Source organism: Hemibagrus wyckioides, linkage group LG05, assembly GCF_019097595.1.
Source record: "Hemibagrus wyckioides isolate EC202008001 linkage group LG05, SWU_Hwy_1.0, whole genome shotgun sequence".
In the NCBI taxonomy this organism is placed as follows: Eukaryota; Metazoa; Chordata; class Actinopteri; order Siluriformes; family Bagridae; genus Hemibagrus; species Hemibagrus wyckioides.
In genome coordinates, this window is record NC_080714.1 from 16,753,497 (window position 1) to 16,775,478 (window position 21,982).

Sequence of the window (21,982 nt, forward strand, 5' to 3'; positions counted from 1 at the left end):
CACTGTACATCCCCCCCCATACACTTTTACCTCAATGCCCACTGAAAGGAATTTAAAAGAAAATGATCTTAATTAAAATCTAATCTCCAGATGAATTCAGAATATTATCAGCATAACCTTGTCCAGGTTAGTAATAAAACATGAGATATGCTGTGAGACAATTGTGAATGAGTGCACCTTCCCATAAATTAGGAACCTGACCTCAGAACGTTCAATGTGAACAAAATTTTATTCAGTGGTCTGAAGCAGTGAATCATCTGCATCCACTGACCTTGTTGTATTGTCAATTTACACAGAGCCCATAAAGGCACACACTTAATAGCATGTGTAGGAGGAGAGGGAAGGAGCATAGGAAGTTAAAGAAATTGGAGAAGTACTACTAAAAGGCGAATAAATGTGTAATCTTGTAATCTTCCACAAATCTGGTAGATGTCTTAAAATTATGGTTCTGGTGCTGCACAAAACTGAGACTACTTATGCATCTGAATATACAGTATATACAGTGCTGTGCAAAGTGTTGGGCACCCAAATGTTTTTTGTACAAATTTTGTGGGCAGGCATTAGTGACCTTTAAGACAGCTTCCTGAAAGGATGGCAAGGGAAAATAGGCCCTTCCATGCAATTACAGTAGATGAGGGTAACCTACTGACCTGGTGCTGACCCCTGACCATTGTTCCTAACACTCATCTCTCTTTAAGATAATTCCCCTTGGAGCCTCCACAGCTCTCTGTCAATGGCAAGACAGCCTGAGACCTATGCGCTGCTCTTCCTACTCTTTCTCCATCCGTGGTTACACAGGATTAACCCACAAAATCAGCAGCGCAAGCTGCTCCTCCTTTCCCCGGCCTGGCTCTGAGTGACCCACCAGCCCCTCCCCAAGCGGCCATTTTAGAAAACCCTCCTCTCTGCTGCAATCAGTCCAAGCACAGAACAGAATGGAGCCACAAGAGACAGAGTGAAACAGAGGGACTGAATATTGTATGTGTAGTGTATTCATGGAAAAAGACAAAATGATCTAATATACTTGTGGAAACTGAGATGTCTAAAGGCAGCAGAAAAGTGGAAATTGTTTTGAGCAAAAAGAGCTTAATGTTTAATAAATAAATGAATGTGTAATTATGACTGTCATGCTTCTAAACAATATCATGTTTATCCCAAAACATACATTTCATACTTTGTTGAAATAATCAGTTAGCATGAAGCAGACTGCATCAAAAACTTTCAGCAAGTCCAAACTAGCCTAAGTGGTATGGCAAGAAGCTTCTGAAAGCCTTCAAACTTCTCTTAATGGTTCAAGATAACTCTGGCATCCATTTTAAAAGGTACCCATTCAGTATATAATTGACAAGTGTAAGAGCAAAGTACTGAAAATAGGCTGTAATGGACTAGCCATCAAAAATGATCTTCACAAGGCACTTACCTGACTTTTAACAATCTCAATTCATACGATAAGGTCCAAAAGTCTGAGCCTAATGCAATTTTAACCAATTATATTACTTAGTCAAGATTATATCATACCATATTAATATAAATCTAAAATGTTATATTATTGAACATGGTAACAATAAGAATGCATGAAACACAGGTGGCATTATCTATTAAAATATGGCAAATATTAACACTGTTAAAACTTAAACATTTTACAACATTTAAAAACTGTTTAAGGAAATAGTACTTGGATATATATGCCATACAAATTTATAGCATTTTAATTTAGCCTTTTTTTTAACCTATATCGATGGAGTCAGATTTCCTATTAGATTTTACTAAATAAGACGTAGCTAATGTAATTGGTAGTATGTATTGCATTACATCTCTCCCTTTTAAACGTTTATATACTCAAAACTCTTGGTGTTTCAGAAAGAAAATGATTTATTACAGATCTGCTTTATTCATTATCCTGTGTATAATCTAACGAGTTACTTTGCTGTTTTTAAATTGAAGTATACGTGCTGTGTTGTATTCGGAGAGACCAGAGTTGGCAATGAAACCTAGCTGTCCCTACTGAATAGAAAGAGAAAATTAGATGAATTTTGATAGACAGCATTGTCTAACCTTCCTCCTCTTTGATGCTAGGTTGTGGGGGTGTGGCCTTCCTCTCTGGTCGTGGCTCAGGAGTGCCGCTGGGCGCTGCTGCTGCTGGAGCGCGCTCAGTAGAGCCCCATGCTGGCTCAGCCATATCCAGGTCTTCACTACTCACCGAACTCTCATCCTAACAGGGTGGAACAGATGGAGAAAAGCACAGAGAGGATAGAGTAGGCGGACAGGTGAAAGGAGAAAGAGAGGGAGAGGAAAAGGTGTACAAGGAAAAAGACAATGGAAGAAAACAGGCTGCTTAAAAACATCCCCAAATGAAAACCTCATGTGCAAAAGCCTTAAAGCTACATGATATTGGTTATAAAGTTTGCCTTTAATAATTTGTTATTCAGTGATGCCTTTATAGCAACTGCAGAGATATACAGCAGAGGTATACAACATTGGGACACTTTTCTAAATAAGACAATTAGGACTATAAATAATAAAAAAAAATTAAAAAAATTTTTTTTTTCAAGTCACAACCAATCCATACAAATTGCCATGCTAGTCTTCCAAATTTATTACTGAATATCTTCATGAAGATGTGCTTCCACTCCCACCACACTGGGAATGAAAAGTGAGAAGAATGGCTCCTTGTTAAATAATGAGTGACTCTGAGAAGTGCTATTTTTAACTTTCCCCAAAGATTCTCATGTTATCATGACATGGTGACGAGATAGGGATGAGTGCCAAGGCAGGAAGAGAGGGGGGTTGTAGGGTTGTAGGCTTGGAACAAAAACAAAACATAACTTACAAGGCTTGCCATGACTTTATTATACAAGGTGTATGTGAGGGTACATTTTTATATATTGATGGGGCCAAATGTTCTCCTAAGGACAGATTATCTGACAGTGAGGACATATGGCTAGAACTCACAAAAACAGTGTTTTTTCTCTCTCTCTTTTTTTTTTTACAAAAACAATTTTCACTGCACTGATAATTATATCAATGAAAGGACTTCAAAATGACAATAAGACAAAAAAGTGTGCCTGTGTGTGCACAGAATGTGATGTAGACATGTGAAGACAACTCTCTCTCTCTATGATGGGTGGCTGTGATATTAAAAGGGACAAAAAAGCTTATTTTGGTTCAGAGATACTTCCGGAGTTTCACACAAGCTCTGCCATCTGGCAATGCTAATATTAGCATTTGTACTTCACTCTTAGCCCAAAACCTTCTTTTACCAGTATGGTTCATAAACCTTCAAATCAACTTATTCCGTGTGAATATGAGGAAAACTTCTCCAATGAAAACACATTAACCTCTAAGCTATATCTATCTGATATGTTCTTTATTAAGTATACCAGCTACAATCAATGGCCTTCCAACCACCGCTGCTAGCATTCACCAGCCCCCAACTTTCTATCACATGAATGTGCCATCCTCCATAACAATCCCGCATCCCTAACACACACACGCACGCACACACACACAAATTTCTACATTTCCTAAGTCCCTCTCTTACTCATGTTATATGTTATATGTTGGTATATAATGTGCATGTAGTAGTCATTTGATTTGATTTGATTATATACCAACATATCAGCTTTCCTGTGTGCAGTGAACATTTAATACAACAGCCCAACCCCCCAACAATACCCTCGCCCAAAAGACCACTGGCAGTCTCTCTACGCATACCCCCAACCACCCTAACCACAGCAAACCCCCCTGCCCCAACTAACACCCCCCACCCCCACCCGAGACTCCTCCAGTCGATACTCCACCCTCTCAAACACGGCCAAGAGATGATAGATAATGGGGATACCAATTTCATATTCAATATGAATGTATAAGTCTCATACCCACACTTTACTATATATGCCCCTCTGGCTCACTGCTTATCAATTCCCATAGTAACAGGCAGATGTGAAGTGGAGCTGTAGAAAGAGAAGGTCGTATGGGTGTGCATTAAATATGGAGGTATGTGGGGGAGTAAAAATACAGCGAGACGGATGGATGCATTCTTATTGGCCTTTGTGCCTATGATTAAAACACACACCCCCTCCAAACTGCCCTAGTGAGATACCTCACAAAAGCTTCTAATGTAATGCGACAAAGCACTTAAGAAAAAAAGCTGACTGGCCTGGCTCCCCACTGCTTGGAGATGCGTCCTGAAAACTCTTAGCTCAACTAAAAGTTGCCACATTGTGGTTTCTCAAACATGACTGACAACTCAATGATTTCAGGCACATCTACATGGGAAATGATTTGTCAATGGCTAGGTGATACATGGCACAAAGAAAGTGAGACATCAAACAATTTGCACATTTAAATCTTGCCTCAATATGTGTTACCTGCTGTTATCCACACCCATTCTTTAGGTCAGAAAGCACTGAATTTATTACATTCAAACTCACAGTTATAGAATTCAAGGAAGTGGTGCATTAACTCTCTTCTCAATTCTGAAGCCAATACAGTAATACGTATCTTTTCGAAAAGTGCAATCTGACATATAAGCTACAAACTGGCTCTGTATTTGATTTCATAATTTATGAATTGATTGGTTGAGCAATGTCGCATACTGTTAACTCAGGTTGTGATGTTACAGCTTTGAGACAGAGCTGTGCTGAGCAATGTTACACAGAAGTGCTTCAGACATAAGCATATTCACTGCTACTTTCCTGTGTCCTCTTACACGTTTGCACACTCAAACACAACATAATGAGGCTGTAATTACATCTACATCATAGTGACACATAGTGCTCCATGGGAAGTCTAGAGGCCTGACATGCTTTATATCTGATCTAAGGCATAGACTGAGGTGTATAAAATGTAAATAAGGTTACAGCTATAAAGAGGCATGAAATGGATGAAATCAAACATAATCAATGTCATACAAAATACTTCAAACAATCATGCATGAGATGCATGACCGCAGCTATACAAATAGATGCAGATTTCTCCAATGACAGTACTGAATCCTGAGTAATGGCCATGTCAATGAAACTGAATTAAGTTGAACTGAAGTACAATGTTAGGAGAGAAGAAAGAAACCGAAACAGCCATGAAGATGCTGAACGAGAAGATATTAAGACACAAACAGACTTCCAGGGGAAGAAGGGAGCTTCTGGTAAATGTTCTAATGAGTTGAGAGAGGATTTAGCACTGAGGGCTGCTGTCCAGATGCTTCTGGCCTCACGGGATGGGGGATGATGTGAGACACATACAAGGATCAAGGGTGTGAGAGAGGGAGAGCAGAAAAGATAGTCCAGTCATTCCAGCATGCTGGCAGGAGGATTAAAACAAAAGATTTTAAGCCACTGCTACTGACTTGGTCCTAATACTTAAGTCTACTTTTCCCTAGGTTAATATCCTTCTACAAGAACTAATTCACAATGAGTACACAGCTTAATAAAATGTGTATTACACTACTGAAAAATGCATGTAAATGGATAATAATAATAATAATAATAATAATAATAATAATAACTGTTTACTGCATATCCTATACTTCGTTCTATGAAAATGCTTTTCATGGGACACTGCTGCAGAATATCTCAACAAGCTGTCAACACTCATATATTATACTACATAAATTTCACTCTGGAATTAATAAATTATCTATCCATCTACCTCTCTTAAGGGTAATAACATTTTACAGCTGGATCATTAATAAACAAGTCTTCAGAACAGAAAAGCTAGATTGGATTTTTTTCTAGTTTGCTTGCTTGTTTGTTTGTTTGTTTAAAAACATATTGTAAAAACATATAAAATGAACTAAAAAAAAATCACAGATCTGGCCTGTGAACACAGGATGCTGATAGTCTTTAAGAAACGATGCCATCACACCTCAGCGGATTCGCATAACTTGGCAACAGAAGCTTGCATAAAGTCAGCTCTGTTCTGGTAATAGTCTAGTGATATTGGCTCGGTATTGAGTTCTGATTGAGTTTTTGATAGGTACTGGTGTAGCTAGATGTAGGGTAGAAAAATAAAAAGGTTGGGGCGGGGGCGGGGGGTTGGTGCATTCCTAATATAGTATAAAAAATATGTTTTTTTTTTCCTTTTCTCGTGTACATGCACTCACAAGTCTATTGATTTAATGCAAATAGCATGTATCAATATCCCAGAGTAGTGCAGAAGCTGCTCTCCTGATGGAAACTGTGTTACACATGCTCAGGTTTTAACAGCAGTGCAGCCATACGGATATCTGCAGTGATGGGAAGGCAGGAATAATATAATATCCTCTCTGATTGTCTCTCTGTCAAAAAAAAAGACACAATAACATTACATTAAACTGATCTGAATGCACATTGATCATTTCTACTCCAAGTCCAGCTGAAGGAGGGTGAAACTTGAGGCTTTTAAAGGAACATTTCAGCAACCACTGCAGCAGAGAATACACAATACTGTACAGATTTTAATATATATATATATATATATATATATATATATATATATATATATATATAAATGACACAATAAAAGGATGATATCATGTCCTCACTGAAGACAGGCTCGTTAACAGTTCCGGCTGGAAATGGTCCATGTGATATACAATGTAAACAGTGGTCCAATGCAGCAAGTTTTTAAGAGGATAAGACAAACATTTATCCAAATTACACACTATTATTAACTCTCGGAAACATCTAGTGTGTCCACGGGTAAATGTATGAGTACTGCAAAGCTCTCTAAGGTCAAAGGCACACATCAGCGTAACTTCGAGCTGTCAGAAAGGTTAGCATGTGCTTCGCTACAGGCAACGGGCTAACCAATGTAGTGCTTCATAATTAATGAAGTGTATAAATCCGTTTATCTCCTACCTTTCTTTAATAGCTCCAATATATTTCGCTTGAATTCCCCTCACGGAGGCAGTGAGAAGGTTTTTTTTACCCCGTGTGTCTTCGTGTGTTTTCTCTCACAGAGCCGGTGTGTGCTGAGCCATCCTGCCTGAGAGACTCACGCTCGCGCGGACTTACATCAAGTGGGCGGAGTCAACGCTCATTGTTAAGCCACGCCTAGTCACAGTGACAGGGCAGCCTGAGCTACCATGATTGACATCTGTGAGCCTTCCTACCTTCCTGCGCTATCACTCCAGTCTTTTGTGTTCTGCATATCTAGGACCTTTTTTGTTTGTTTGTTTGAATTACACACTGAGGCAAATTCAGGTAATATTCCAGCTTATTACATAAGTATTTAAGAATTGCTATGAATTATTCTGCAGCTACATGGTTATGTAGGTATCAGGAATGGAAGTCTGGATGCATTAGACTGATAAAAGTTTACACAGAGAAGGCAGTAGAATTATGTCAGCCAAGAGTTTTTAAGATATATATTGTAATTGTTACGATCAGTTGTTTTATGGAGTATATTTGTTCACATTGAACAAATACATGTCATATTAATTATGGGACATAAGCAGAACTTGTTGAAATCTTTTGCTGATTAAAAATACACCCTTTTTTATGGTATATGTGATCTATTCACAATAGGTGAACACTGCTCTCTGGTGTTAAAATAATGTAATAGAATTTGAACTATTCTAAGCAGCCAGATGACACGTTTACTAGACATGATGAAATTTATGTGATAACAAAGCATTTTGACCAAATGCAAAGTTATATTTTTATAACCGTCTATGAAGTGTGCGTCTAGGCCGAGCTCTGCAGTAACTGCATGTCACAAACTGTGCAACGCTGCTTTTTTGTTTAATCCATGTATAAACTATACAGAGAGGTATATTAGTAACCCATGATCTGCTATTCCAGGCACCCGGGTATATACTGTTGCTGAGGCAACCAAAGCTATAGAGGTTTACCTTGACAACCACGTCCTGCAAATTACGGCCCAGAAGCAGCGCTCCTGTGGTACAACGTACTGAACTGTATGTTTTTAACCTTCATTTTGTAGCCTACCTCTGTAAGACATATTAATTGTAAGAAGATGTATAATCATTTATGTAAATAATTATGCCGTGTATGATTATAACGATGCATTTTAAATGAAGTAAGGTTGCTACTAGTAATAATTGTGCCTCAGGTAAGTCTCATAGGCTATACAAAGGTAGTGAACTGACATCAGCAAATATCTTATCTGTTCAAATCATTGGAATGCTATTTGATATCTGGCCATGCAAAAGTAATAAAAATAGTTAGACTGGAAAGTGTGTGTGTGTGTGTGCATGCATGTGTGCAAACATTATATGTAAGAATGTTTTTGTTTAAAGATAACATTGCTATTCTATATACTACACAGATTGAGCAGAACACCAAAATGTTAATTCATAACTAGATTGCACGTAACACATTTTATGATCCAGTGAAGTACAGTATTGTTATCAGTTTATACATACTGTATACTTTGCACAATGTAATGAAAGCACAAGGAGCCTATTGCGTTTCTGCCATATAGCACCAGTGTTCCAAAAAGTTTAAAATATTAAGAATCGATTTTTGTTTCTAACCGCAATGAAACGTGTTTCTCTCTCATGAAAGTCTATTGCACCACCGCTGTGCTCTTACCTGTTCGTTGGTATTCATGCACTGCAGTTTCATCTGCTTCAAATAGGTGGCAGTCAGAGGCATGTTGTAGTCAATGAGGTCTGGGACCAGTGAGGTGGGTCGGTCATTTTCTGTCAGGGTGAAATCAGCTTTAGTTTCTTAGCATAAGCACATCGTATAATAATAATTAAAAAAAAAAAAACTCTCTTGCACTCATTCCCATACAGGTTAGCTGAGTGCAAAGCAGGAGACCATCAATAAAGAGGCCATTATTGTCACAAGTACATCAAAACTAGATATTAAATCTGTATAGAAATTTCTTTGAGAGAAGAAAGGTGGCCGAAAATAACATTATATACACATTACTGTTTCTATTCCTATAAATTGTATACAATACATCCTTTAGCAAATATCCACAGGTGGACTAGTTGAGCAGCCCTTGAGTAACTGCTTTCTAAACAGTTTCCAGTCTGTCCACTGGAGGGCGATGTTGAGAACCAGCAGTACGGAAAATCCTGAAAATATCTTGGGTCTTTGTTCAAACACAATAACCACTGAGTTGTCTTTGTTTCACACAGGTCTGTTGACTCTAGAAGGTCTGTTTACACTGTCAAACAGACATAACACAAACCTGTCTAACGTCTGCGAAATGCAGAAAGAATGTTAGGGAGCAGACACTATTTCATTTAAAACATCCTCATCTAATATTTGTTGTTAAGGAGACAACTCTGAACATCTACTTTAACTGCAGAATTAGTGCATGTAGAAATAAACCCTTCTCACAGAAAGTGGATTAGTCACTTACTAATGACTAACAGCAGACAGCCATCATTCCTCTGTGGTAAAGGGACTAAAATATACTATGTACAGTGTGGTAATATAACAATATATTAATATTTAAACTGTATACATCATGTAATCACGTGGACAGGTCAAGCCTTCACAAAAATATCAATGACTACTGTAACAGGTAAGACATATTCATATTTTACTTAATATGATTTAGTTCATTAGAAGTTTAGTCAATTTCTGAGAAGTTTAGTTTAGTATATTTTTAAATTATAAATACATCTAATTAGTCATTACAAATCCGTATCTGGTATCCGTATCTGCACCTGAAATGTATTATTGTTTGCGATGTCTTGTATGGGATAGACCTGTTACATTATTTAAAATCATTAAATCTGTCTGACTGAATTTTTTATCTTCTTGTTTAATAATCAAAATCAGACTATTTTGCTCAGCAGTGAAAATGAAGAATCTGACCTTTGAACTCTGCAGTGCTGGGGTTGATGTGCATCCTCTTCTGGCATTCCCCACAGCTCATCAGGAAGCGGGTCACAGCCTCGCGGGGAAGGAAAGCGTATGTCTCTGCAATCTGGCAACCACAGAAGGAGAGAGAAATGGGGGTTAAGGAGATGGGATGAGAGGATGGAAGGGATTATAGGCATCTTTGTGGGGATTGCTGTTGATATAAGCTGAAGGGCAAAGACGGCGGTAATATTTGATTTTAATATTTGATTTTATTTGATTTATTTGATTGTCTGAACATTTGCATCCCATGTCACAACAGAACCGATTATCCTGTGCTATCCTATGCTTGACCTTTTTAACACATCCCCTTTCTGTTCCTCTTCTGCTGCAGCTGTTTGTGTGCGACCTTCATGCACACACAGAGCTAGAGAGGGGGAGAGAAAGAGAGCAGGAGCAGGAGGCTCATCAGGGACGCCTGGTTCCCCTGATCCTGCCTCAGGCTGCGCAGAGGGAAAAGGCCACCCAGGGAACAAACACATGCACTTCTCAGAATGCTACAGCCCAAGACAGCCCTCCCTTCCCAGTGTCGCTGTGTTGAACTCACAGGGATGGCCGTGCTATAAGACCTGACAGCAGTTCTCTCCAGGGTAGAGGATGTGGAAAAGAGATGAGCCCCAAGTCCCCAGCACACACTCTCTTTCTATCTCTCTCTCTCTCTCTCTCTCTCTCTGTCTCTCTCTCAGTACATTCCTCACCTTTGTTTTGAGACATGTGATAAAATAATTTGTCATTTCTCCAATTGTTCTAACACATATTGATATGATCCCTCACACACAGAACAAGCATATCACATATTCTGCACAAATCCAGTTCTTCCACAAAGAGAGTATTATATCGGATCCTGTCCACTGATAGCTGCTTGGTTTACACAGCCCGTCTAAAACATGACAAATTATCACAACTAAATAATAATATCACCACAAGAGGGCAGAGTTCACAGACAAGACAGTGGGTCAAAGGGACAAGTCTTGAAGCGGAAGTGTTCAGAAGGTTTCTGTCCGTCTGCACTGACCCCATATTTCCATAAATTTTCTCACATCCTATCAGGCTGAAAATCTATCAGATGAAAATCTCAATCTTTATATTAAACCATATCATATCTAATTTCAACCAAGATTGCATATTTAAATGACTGTAAATTGAGACAGGTATAGTATCTCTAAAGCATTAAAAGTTACAAACATAATTACATGAAAGCAAGTCTTTCCAAAATGGCTAGTCTTTTTTCTCTGACCAGAGGTGGAGTTGTGGTAAACAACCTATCAGCATCAGTCACGGCTGATTATAGCCAATCAAAGCCTGTCCAACCACGGCAAATCACACCAATCACAGAGCATCTCACCCAGTCACACCTCATTTTAAAAGTCACAGCCAATCAACAGACGTTAAGGGCAATAAGAGAGCAGATATTGTTAGTGATGGACAGTTGAGCGGGGCTCTGTGGGACTTGGTGTGCCAAATGTCAAAAACAGGCCTATCAGGTGGCTAATAGTTTTAATTAGGTGATTAGCAAAGAGCTTGATGGGGGCGGAAACCTGACACCTGCTTTCACACGCTGTGAGATTATAGCGCAGAGATTACTGAACATTTTCACGGGTATATTTTTTGGCGTTTCTCCATATGACTGGAGTAGCAATGAAAAACTAATCCTCAATTCATAGTGTCATTTTCCCAACTGTACTCCAGATGTTGTGTTTATTTGCTCTTTATGCTCCTGCACTTATAATGTGCTACATATGGTTTACAATATAAAATAATATGCACAGTTTTGGTCAGTTTTCCACGGTTATGGAGATTAGTTCATCCTCATTATATTTCTGTCCTGTGTACTTTTTGCTGAGTATTATTCAGGGAGATCAGCTTTGTTTATTGTATTGTGCTGCATTTGTCACACATTGCTGCACTTCTGTTCACATATTTCACACATACTTTTGTGCACAATTTGTTTTATATATATATATATATATATATATATATATATATATACGTGTATGTGTATAGTTTACAGTTATGCAGGCTAGCTGGAAATTTTCTAAACAATGAAAGATCTATCTCAAAATATGTGACATTAAGAGAGGTTTACAGCATTTCAGGAGCTTCAGTTACAAGCAATGTACAGCTGGGTTGTTTCAGTAGCAGCGGTGACTGTAGTGATATCCTAATTTAGCATTTAGTTCGTTAGATGGTATACCAGTAGTTGGTTGAGGTTAAACCCAGGTTCACACCTAACTGAGGTTAAAGGCACACACTCTGTTTTGCTTGCTGATTTGTATGATACGTAAGGAACAAAACAGAAGAGCAACTATTTATCAGGTGTCTGAGAATGTCACTGCAGTGCGTGATCGGATTTTCAGCAACGCCAGTCTGTATGCAACTAGATAAAGAGGCATATTAGAGTAGAGTTAAGGTGCATACCCCTTAATTACTAAGATGAATGCACATAAAATCTAAGTAGTGCAAAAACAAGGGGCACAATTGCTCTACAGAGATGTGGTCAGATGAGTCATCCTTCACCTGTGTTTCAAGAGGAGGGTGAGTCCATATGTGGTGTACACCAAGAGAACAATAGAGTCCTGAGTGCTTGACCCTTCATTAAAGGGTTCTGATATGCTGTTGGGTTTTCTGGTTCCCTTAGAGGGAAGTGCCATAGCGAATCAATACTATCTTCCTGACTGACCACTTATTTTATGATGAAAACCTTCTATCATGAACTGAATGGTCTCTCTCAAGAAGACCCCACCCCCACTTACACAGCCTAAATTCTCAATAAATGGTTTGATGAGTAAAAAAAATACATAAAAATAAATACAATTGGTATAATAAAAAATCTGGCCAGCACTCTCTACCATCATCAGCAAAGCATTAATTGAGGGAATATCTTTTGGAAAAATGGTGTTAATACCTGTGGTACAATTCCAGAGAAATGTAAAATCTCTAGCACTTAAGCAGTTCCCATCCCATGGTGCCTCAACACATTACAGACTGTGTATTGATTTTTCCTTTAATTTGTCACGAGTCTGTAAATACATTTACATTTTTATCCACAAACTATGATCCTCAGTTTCTCTCACTTCATTAATGTCCTGTTTGTGTATCTCATAGGCTGTGTGTGAGGGAGAGAGAAAGAGAGAGAGAGAGAAAGAGAGAGAGAGAGAGAGAGGGCAGGTTGCACTAGGTGGAAAGGGATACTGAAAAGATAATATTAGACTCACTGAAACCTAAGCCAATCAGCACGAGCTATGCAAATGAAGTAATGTCATTTAATAGATTTAAACTAATTATATCATACACGCATAGCCATATTATCCAAGATTAAATGATGTGAGAACTGGTTAAGGGACATATTTAACACAATTGCACAGCTCTCTCTAATCATGAAATTGAGAGAATTATTTAAGCAGTATTATGTATTTTTTTTCTCATTTGTAAATCATACTAAAACTATAACTGGGTGTCTAAATCATCAAACACAAACCAAAATTTGCCTTCATTTTCAGCTATAAACACCATGTATAAAAAGCTGATGCACTGATGTGCTGTCACTTACTATAAATTACTAATATTCTTCTTTTCTATTAGATTTTAATAAAATATTCCCTTAATAACTTTGTACTTTTTTTTTTTTTAAACCATATGGCAAAATAAATGGCATCAAAGCATTATTTAGCGCAGGGTTATAATTTCAGTCTCTGGCTTTGTGTTTCCTGTGTGAGTTAGAGTGTTAGTCTAACTGTGGAGCTCTGCTTTACCGCTTTGTAGGTCTTTTTCTGGCCAGCATGTTTGGGTGCTCTTCCTGGATCTGCGCCCATCTCCACATGCATGGCATAGATGATGTCGAAGAAATCCTCCACGACTGCGACGCGCTTCAGAGAACTGTCCTGCGACTGTCCGCCATCAGAGCACTGCAGGTCAAAGATGAAGACAGATGACAAATGAGGCCATTAACTTCTTCATGAAGGATGAATACTGATGCTGCTAAGACCTTACATAGACACATATATATAAGATATGTCTGGCAGACAACTTATTGCCTTGTACAATCCACAGGTAATTTCAATAGAAGGTTTTATTTTTAGTGTTAGATCGCAGGAGAACTCTTACTATGTAAATATTGTACATTAATCATATACCAGAAAATTGCAAAGTTGTTTAGCAGATACAACCAGAATCATCCGAACAGGTTTGAGATACTTTTCTGTTTAAATGTTATCATGTTTATATTTCATCATGACTTTGGAAATCCTCCCTGGGAGCAGTAGATTTGATAAATAGAACAATATAAGGTGCTAGGTTTTGCAAGAACTTTTAGTGCACAAATATCAATCTCTACATAGAAATGCTAGTATGACTTTGGATTTTTTTTTTTTATGGCCTCAATCACACTAGCCCCTAAATCCAAAAACACTAACCTGAGATAAAAAATCTCTAGACGCTGCATCACTGAATCAGTGATGGCCATATCCCAGAGTCAAGCCAAACACAAAGGCCTGGAAAAAAGGGGATGCCGAACTATGCAATCCACTCAGACAGAGACAAAGCGTGACAGTAAGAGGAGTGTGGTTTTGAATGCTTTCCGTATTGCATTTTAAAAATATCACCGTTGTGTGCCACACTCACCCACTGCCCCACCTCCTGCCACAGCCCCCCTTTAAATACCTGCTTTCTCTCCTCCTGACCCCGTTGCTATGGCAACTGTCGGCACTCTTTCAGGCAGGTGTGTGGGGCAGGGGGTCATGTGATGCCTGCTGAAACTCTGATTGCTACAACAAGCGCCTGGCACCTCTGTCCCACACGGGCCACATTGTCACCTGCTTGCTCTCCTGTGGTTTTTTTGTCATGCTCATGTTTTCTTTTTTTTTTTCATCCTTTGTTTCCCCGACTCACGTTTTTCTAATTCGCTGCTGTGTGTTTACTTTAAGTCCTCAAATAACTGACATTTTGACCCACATCTGTCTATTTTGTGCTTTTAAGCAATTTGTGTGCTGTCCTTTCAACCCGTGTTGCACTGTGCACAGTAAAATGTACAGGATCTCCAACATACAAGAAATAGATTATTTCAACACTTGATTAGAGAATGTTAGACGCTTACTTTGAGGACGGATACCTGTGCAATACTTATTGAGAGACTTGCAGCAGGTGTGTGTGATTTTTTTTCTTTCTTTCTTTCTTTCTTTCTTTCTTTCTTTATTTCTTTCTTTCTTTCTTTCTTTCTTTCTTTCTTTCTTTCTTTCTTCACTAAAAACCTCTTTCTAGCTGTCCTCTTTCTTCATCCCCTCTACCAGATATTTTCTTCCCTTCTTTGCTCGTTCATCTCTATCCATCTCTCTCTTTATCTGTCCCAGAACCTCTTCCCTCTTTCTCACTCTTGCTCCTCTCTCCCAAGTGCCAGGTAATGGACGTTCCTATGGCAACTAAAACCAGTGCGCAGAGTGGGTTCGCTTTAATCCGGCCTTCTCTAGTCGTCCTCCCGTGCATGTTCTTTTACTCTGAATAATAATTATCGCCTTTATTATGTTCTTATCAGTGAAAATATGTGTCATTGCACATGGCTTTTATTGCAGTTCAGCACAGCAGGAAAAAAAAATATGATGTACATATGCCATGGGTTTATGGGGTCCCGTCCTGGTTTAGTGCTCATTTGCTTTCTTTCACTCTCTTGTGCTCATCCTGTCCCCCCCTCCCGCTTTTATCCACCCCCCCTCCCTCTGTCTCTCTCAGCTATAAGAAACTGTTTCAGAAATAACCCCTCTAGGACATGATGTGATGCAGACTTCTGTTCCTTTGAGAAGAAAACCATAGCTTTAGCTACAGGCAAGGAGTGTGTGTGAGTGTGTGTGTTTCAGCCCTAAGCTTTGACTCTCTCTGTCCTACAAACATCCCCATCTCAACTTAATTCCTCCATTCCGGTTGCCTAAACGCATACACACACACACACACACCTGTTTCCTCAATCTAAGAGCACATCACTATGAGAGTGAAAGTCTATGAGAGTGTGGGAGATGAAACTAGGTCAGGGAGGTTGACACCTCGAGTTCACATCTGACACAACCAACACTAACCTGCTCTTGAACTAAGGCCCACCACACAAGTCTAGCACACAAACACACACTGGCTAAACCAAGGCTAAATGATGTGCTGATTTTGGTACAAGATTTTCTAATCTAATTGGGTGCAGTATTTAATTGCATGCTAATATGTATCATTAGGGGCAGTATTTCAAACCATAGTAGATATTTTGAAAGCTAAATAATGTGTATCAAAAGAATCCACAATTCAAAAGTGTTTTCATCCTCCTACACAAATATTACCTCCCTGTTTAAAAGCAGAGCATTATTTGTCAGTGCCGTGAATACATACGAGTGCTGTCGTTTTCGCTAGCATGGTAAATAACCCATGGCTGCAGCATGTGTCCCAGGGCATATCCTGTAGTTTATAATAATCTCACGATGAACACAAGCAGAGATACAGGCTAGCTGAACAGGCACTATCACCAGAAATGATCTACACACTGTGCGTAGACTCACAGGTTATTATTTCTGTCGTATAGCTGCATGTGTGTATGAATGTTTGAATCAGTAAACTGCAGTATGGAGGCGCATGCTACATGTGTGAATGTATGTATCTGTGTTTCAGAGGACAAGCAGCTGCTTTAGTGGGCCAGTGAGTGTGTGGTTTCATCATTGTCACATCATTTTAAAGAAGCCCCATGAAATGTCAGCAGCAGCAATCAGCATTTTCATGCTAAAGCTTTCTTCCATCTCTCTCTCTCTCTCTCTCTCTCTCACGCTTTCTCTCACTCATCCTTCTTCCCACCACTCTCCTTTAAACCCTGCTTTCTCCAGATGTGCCATATTATTCATCCCTTCTATCCCCTATCCTGCTCTCTATACCTCCTATTCTTTTTTTCTACATTTCTCTCTCTCATTCTCCCTGTCCTGCTCCAAACAGCTCTGTTGCTAGGATACTGGTGGAACTGATTGGGCAAGCGGCCGCCTCCGACCCCCCACCCCCCTCTGGCAGTCTCACACATGTACACACACAGTGCACTGACTTGCTGAACAGTCCTACACACAAGGGTAATAGAGACAGGGGCCACAGTTAGGAAGCAGCTGGGTCACACACACAAACACACACACACACGTTTAGCTTACTATCCTTGTGAGCACCTTCAACTGACATAATTATTAATGCAGTTAATTAATGTTATACTACACCAAAATCTGTGGTATATGTTTTTTCTTAAGCACTGTTCCTTGTGGGGACTAGCCTAATGTCTGTCAGGTAGTCCTATCCTTATTTGGTCCCTCGTAAAATATTATGCACCCAATCACACACAGTGGACACTGCCTGGCTAATATTTAAGACGAAAAGGGCAAAACATTTCATGCTAAGAGAACATGAAAACCACAGAGAATCCCAACAGGGAAGATTACTGTCTTGTCTGTAATTGAAAAACACATCATATGAAATCATAAAACAATCCAGGCATTACTACAGGAAACACAAACTACAGCCACCTACAAAACAAATCTAACAGTTAATAATAGGCTAATAATTACCACAAACAGTAATATCCTTGTACTTAGACAAGAACTGAAAACCTATTTACTTCTATAATGGAAGTCTAAGAGTTGTTAATGTCTGTCATTCTGTCAATGAATGTTTATGTGAAACATTTTTTTTTTATAAATTCCTCCATTAAGGGTATGTGTAAATGAAGCTCTAAATCTGTAGAATTTGTTCTTTCAGAGACATAACTGCTTTTCTGATGGGCAGAATTCATGGTTATGACTTTCTTTCATGGCTGTGTGTTGCTTTAATAAGACATTCTCTCTCTCTTTATGGTTAGATTTTAATGGTTATGGTTTTGACTCCACATTCCATAGTTGGGAATTTGAAACATCTATTGATTGGCCAAACAAATGCTCATAGACTTCCATTATAAAGTGTATGCATGCTTTCCTTTGTGGAGACAAGTATGAAAACTGCTGAAGTGATCCTTAAACTGTGCTGCCCTATAATAATCTTAAACAAATATTTACACCTAGAAGTGCACTTGACACTCTTTATCTTTTCTCAAAAAGATTTTGTTAAACCATCCAAAGATGTAACACAGGGGTTGTCATCTATTCATTTTACCTATTAACTAGAAATTCTGCAGTAATTATTGCAACACTATAAGATTTCTTGGAATGATCGTATAAACGAAAACATAATATGACCCATATATTAATATCTGCTGCGGTCATAATGCAGTTTGTAGTCTTTTTTATTAACTTCAAAAAGTAATGCCCAAAACATGAATCATTATATGCCTAGACATCAGTAATTCAATTTGTTTTCTTGTGTGAGTCATAACATTCAACATCCAACCGCAGGCGCTTGGTTGAAGCAGCTGGGAATGAATCAGAGAGGGAGCTGACAGGTATGTAATGTATGTTTGAAGAAGGTGCTGGGTTACGACGTGTGAAGCAGATGTGTTGGCGAGTGGGACTGAATTCAACACTGCATTCTGATTAGCTCACGGCAAATATAGCAACAGGTCACCTCTTAAAGTCCAATCTTCTCTAGTCAGCCCATCAGCAAGGAAATGGAACAAAATTGAAAAGTCCTCCTGTCCACAGTAGGGAGTAGAGAAAGTGAGAGGCAGGGAAAGATGAGTGTAAACTGTTTTTTTTTTCTTTCCCTCTCCTCCCCTATCCTCGGGTCTCCCTCCTCCTCCTCCCTTTCCTTGTTAGTTCATAAAGCCCCTTCATTAAATCCACATTACGCCTCTGTCTCTCTCACTCACTGTCTCTGTTGTCCCTCCCATTTCCCCGTCTCTCTATAGCCCTCTTTTGTTAATACCCTCTGCCTCTCTCTCTCTCTTTCTCGATCCTTGTGTTAAATGTTTAGATGTTGTGGATATCACAAACTCACATGGCCCTCGACTCCACCCGTATGTGACATATTTCCCATGCCCCATATTACTGCCTTCATTTCATTTTAGTGAAGATGATCATTATCACAGCAAAACTTGTGCTCACTTTCCGCCCCAACTATCGCTTTGTTCTCTACTGTCATTATCATCATACTGTAACACTCATCTTCAGGGGCAATTAAGCTTTTTTTAACCACCTAATCATAATGGACACACTGGTGGATGTAGACTTAAATTCCTTACTCATAAATACATAAAAACTACATTAGATTCATTGTAGTTAACTTCAAAGATCAGCTCTGATTCTAAATGGTTAATGCTGCTGTATTGTTATATATGCTATGTATATTGTCTTGATTTGTTTAAGAGATTATGTACTGCAATTAATTCTGGAATTATAACAAACAAACCAAAGGTGACAAAACAGCACAAACATCATGGTGTTCTGATATTCTCAAATACATCATTATTAACCAAATCATAATTAACCAAACTCACATTCAAAACTCATGTTAAAAAGAAATGTTTCAGCTGTTTCTGTGGGATTTTCTTGATTTCTGTAGAAAGACTTTCCAACACAATAAATGTACATCAGAACATGGGACACAGTGAAGACCATCCTCAACAAGTGGAGAAAATGGGGCACCATAGTGACAATACCAAGAACAGGACATCCATCCAAAACTGATGAAAGGACAAGATGGCAGAAATCAGACAAATCTGGGAGACAGCCAAGAAACCTACAGTAACAGAGCTGCAGGAATACCTGGCAAGCACAGGTCACTCAAGTCAAGTCAAGTCAAGAAGCTTTTATTTAATCCCTGCACTTGACAACAATTTGCTGATGGGTTAGGGTGACTGGACAAAAACCTGATCTCACAAAAAAAAAAAAAAAACACAATTTTTGCCAAAGCATCCATATAGTTACCCAAGACCTTGTGGACAAATGTGTTATGGTCTGATTAGACCGAAGTGGAATCTTTTAGGCACAAAATATATCTTTGACACAAAACAAGACAGCTTATTACCCAAAAAAAATCCCATGGTGAAGCATGGTGGTGGCAGCATCATGCCATGGAACTGTTTCTCTTAAGCTAGGACTGGGGCTCTAGTCAAGAGGGAATCATTGATGGTGCCAAATATTTGTATTGGCACAAAACATGCAGGTCTTTGTTAGAGAGCCAAAGATAAAAAAAAATTACCTTCCAGCATGATAAGACCAAAAGCACAATCCAAAGTCGAGCAAGCAATGGATTCAGAACAAGCTTTTGAACAGTATCTGGGATCTAAAGCCTTTCAAAAACTTGTGGAATGACCTAAACAGGGGTCTTGCAATATGATAGAGCTGAAGCATTTATGCAAGGAAAAGTGAAATGAAATGACTGAGTGCTGTATTACAAGCAAAGGTGCTTTAAGAAAAGATTAGTTAAGGGGTGTGAAACCATATGCAATCAGGGTATAGTATGCTGTTCCTTTTTCCCCTTTGAGTTTCTGTTTGTTTTTTACTTCTTCTGAAGTAAAAATCTGTTGGAAGCTATACCACACTAATGGTAGAAAAAAGTTCAGATTTATTTTGGTTTCATTTTGTAGATCACAAAATCCTGCTGTTAACAGCTGTGTGTAGATTTTTTATATCCACTGCACACCATGGCCACCTACCAATGTTTAGAAAAATTAATTCATTTATCTTCAGTAACTGCTTTATACTGGTCAGGGTTACGGTCAGGTGCAAAGCAGAAATAAACTCTAGATGGGATGCCAGTCACACACACATTCACAAACTCATTCACACCTAGAGGCAATTTAGGGCCACAAAGCCATGTACTGGACTGTTTGTGGAAGGTGGGAGGAAACTGGAGAACCAGAAGAGCAGGTAAAACTCCACACAGACAGCTCAGGATTGAACCTTGGGGCTGTAAAGCAGCAAAACTACACCCTCTGTACCGCCATACCACCCACTGTAGATGCTTTCCTTACTTGTAAATATATGAAGTATCATTCAAAATAATTTTAGTCTTCTACATCCACACCTTAAACTCATAGCATCTAATTGATGCTAACATTTATCTGCTACCCATTCCTACCAGGGTGCTTGCTGAGCAAATGAATATATTAAATTACACTGTATGTTTTTTCTTTGGAATGGTGAAAGCAAACCTGTCTAGCCCAAACTGTCATAACGGCTCATTGTCAAAGTTATACGCTAGTATTGATTTACATTCATTCTACACCAGTGCTACTTTAGCAGTTAGACAAATTAATAAACATCTGAAATCCAATCAGAAACAAGATTTTTTTTTTGGCCATGTTATAAAGTGCATGCCAATGCATTAATGAAAGTAAGCCTCTCTTGGCTGTAAAGGAAGTATCACCAAAAGTCTTTTAATTAATCATAAAAGATTTTTTGCCATTTCTTGCAATCTGTCTCCGTCTTTGTAATGTTAACAGCACGTGCTGAGATGTTAGCATTGTGGCCTTGGTGTCATGGAATAATTGCAGGGGGAATGGACAATCAGAGAGACAGACAGGCCCACAACGCTAATGAGAGACTGCAGAGGCTAATTATACACAGAGGACGATGAGGGAGAGATGGAGAGATGGGAGAGAGAGAGAGCCATGGGGGTAGGAAGGGTAGCAAGGGAGTGAGACACTCTTTTGTCCCACTGCAGCACGCTCCCAGAATAGAGAAGAAGACATGGAGAAGGTTTTTTTTTTTTAATTTCCTCTTTGTCTTTGTCTTGCACATAAACACACACAGGCTGATCTGCTCAGCATGACCAACCACAAGCTGGCAATTCGAACTGGGACTGTATGTTTGATAATCGGTGTAGGTGCACATATGGGTGCAAGCCTTGGTGTGTGTGTGTGTGTGTTTGGTGTGCGTGTATATGTGTGTGTGGGGTTGTGTATGTGGAGCAGAGCGCCTTCTCTCTCTGGCAGGGGGGAGGCCCTGGAGCCAGTTAAAAATGGTGTTAATTTCTCCTCCTATGGGAGACAAGAACTGTCTCTCCATGGCAACAGAGATAGGGTGCTGAAGGGAGGAAAACCAGAGCAGCGACCCTCTCGCAGTACCTCTCTCTCTCTCTCTCTCTCTCTCTCTCCCTCTCACACACACACACACACACACACACACACATAGAGAGGACTTAAAGACAGAAATGTATCTAGAATTGCACAGGAAACACAGAAAAGGAGTCTTATGATATAGTCATTAATAAATATTCAAAAACTC

At 39.1% G+C, this 21,982-nt stretch overlaps 1 protein-coding gene across 1 annotated transcript in view; it reads right to left on the minus strand.

The window, feature by feature from the left end:
• nol4la (nucleolar protein 4-like a) overlaps positions 1-21,982 on the minus strand; it is a 42,320-nt gene that overhangs the window by 11,017 nt on the left and 9,321 nt on the right. Inside the window, exons 2-5 of the mRNA XM_058390512.1 lie at positions 13,580-13,732; positions 9,783-9,894; positions 8,538-8,647; positions 2,056-2,212 (exon numbers count right to left, since the gene is read on the minus strand). Coding sequence (XP_058246495.1) covers positions 2,056-2,212; positions 8,538-8,647; positions 9,783-9,894; positions 13,580-13,732 — 532 coding nt within the window. The remainder of the gene's footprint in view (positions 1-2,055; positions 2,213-8,537; positions 8,648-9,782; positions 9,895-13,579; positions 13,733-21,982) is intronic.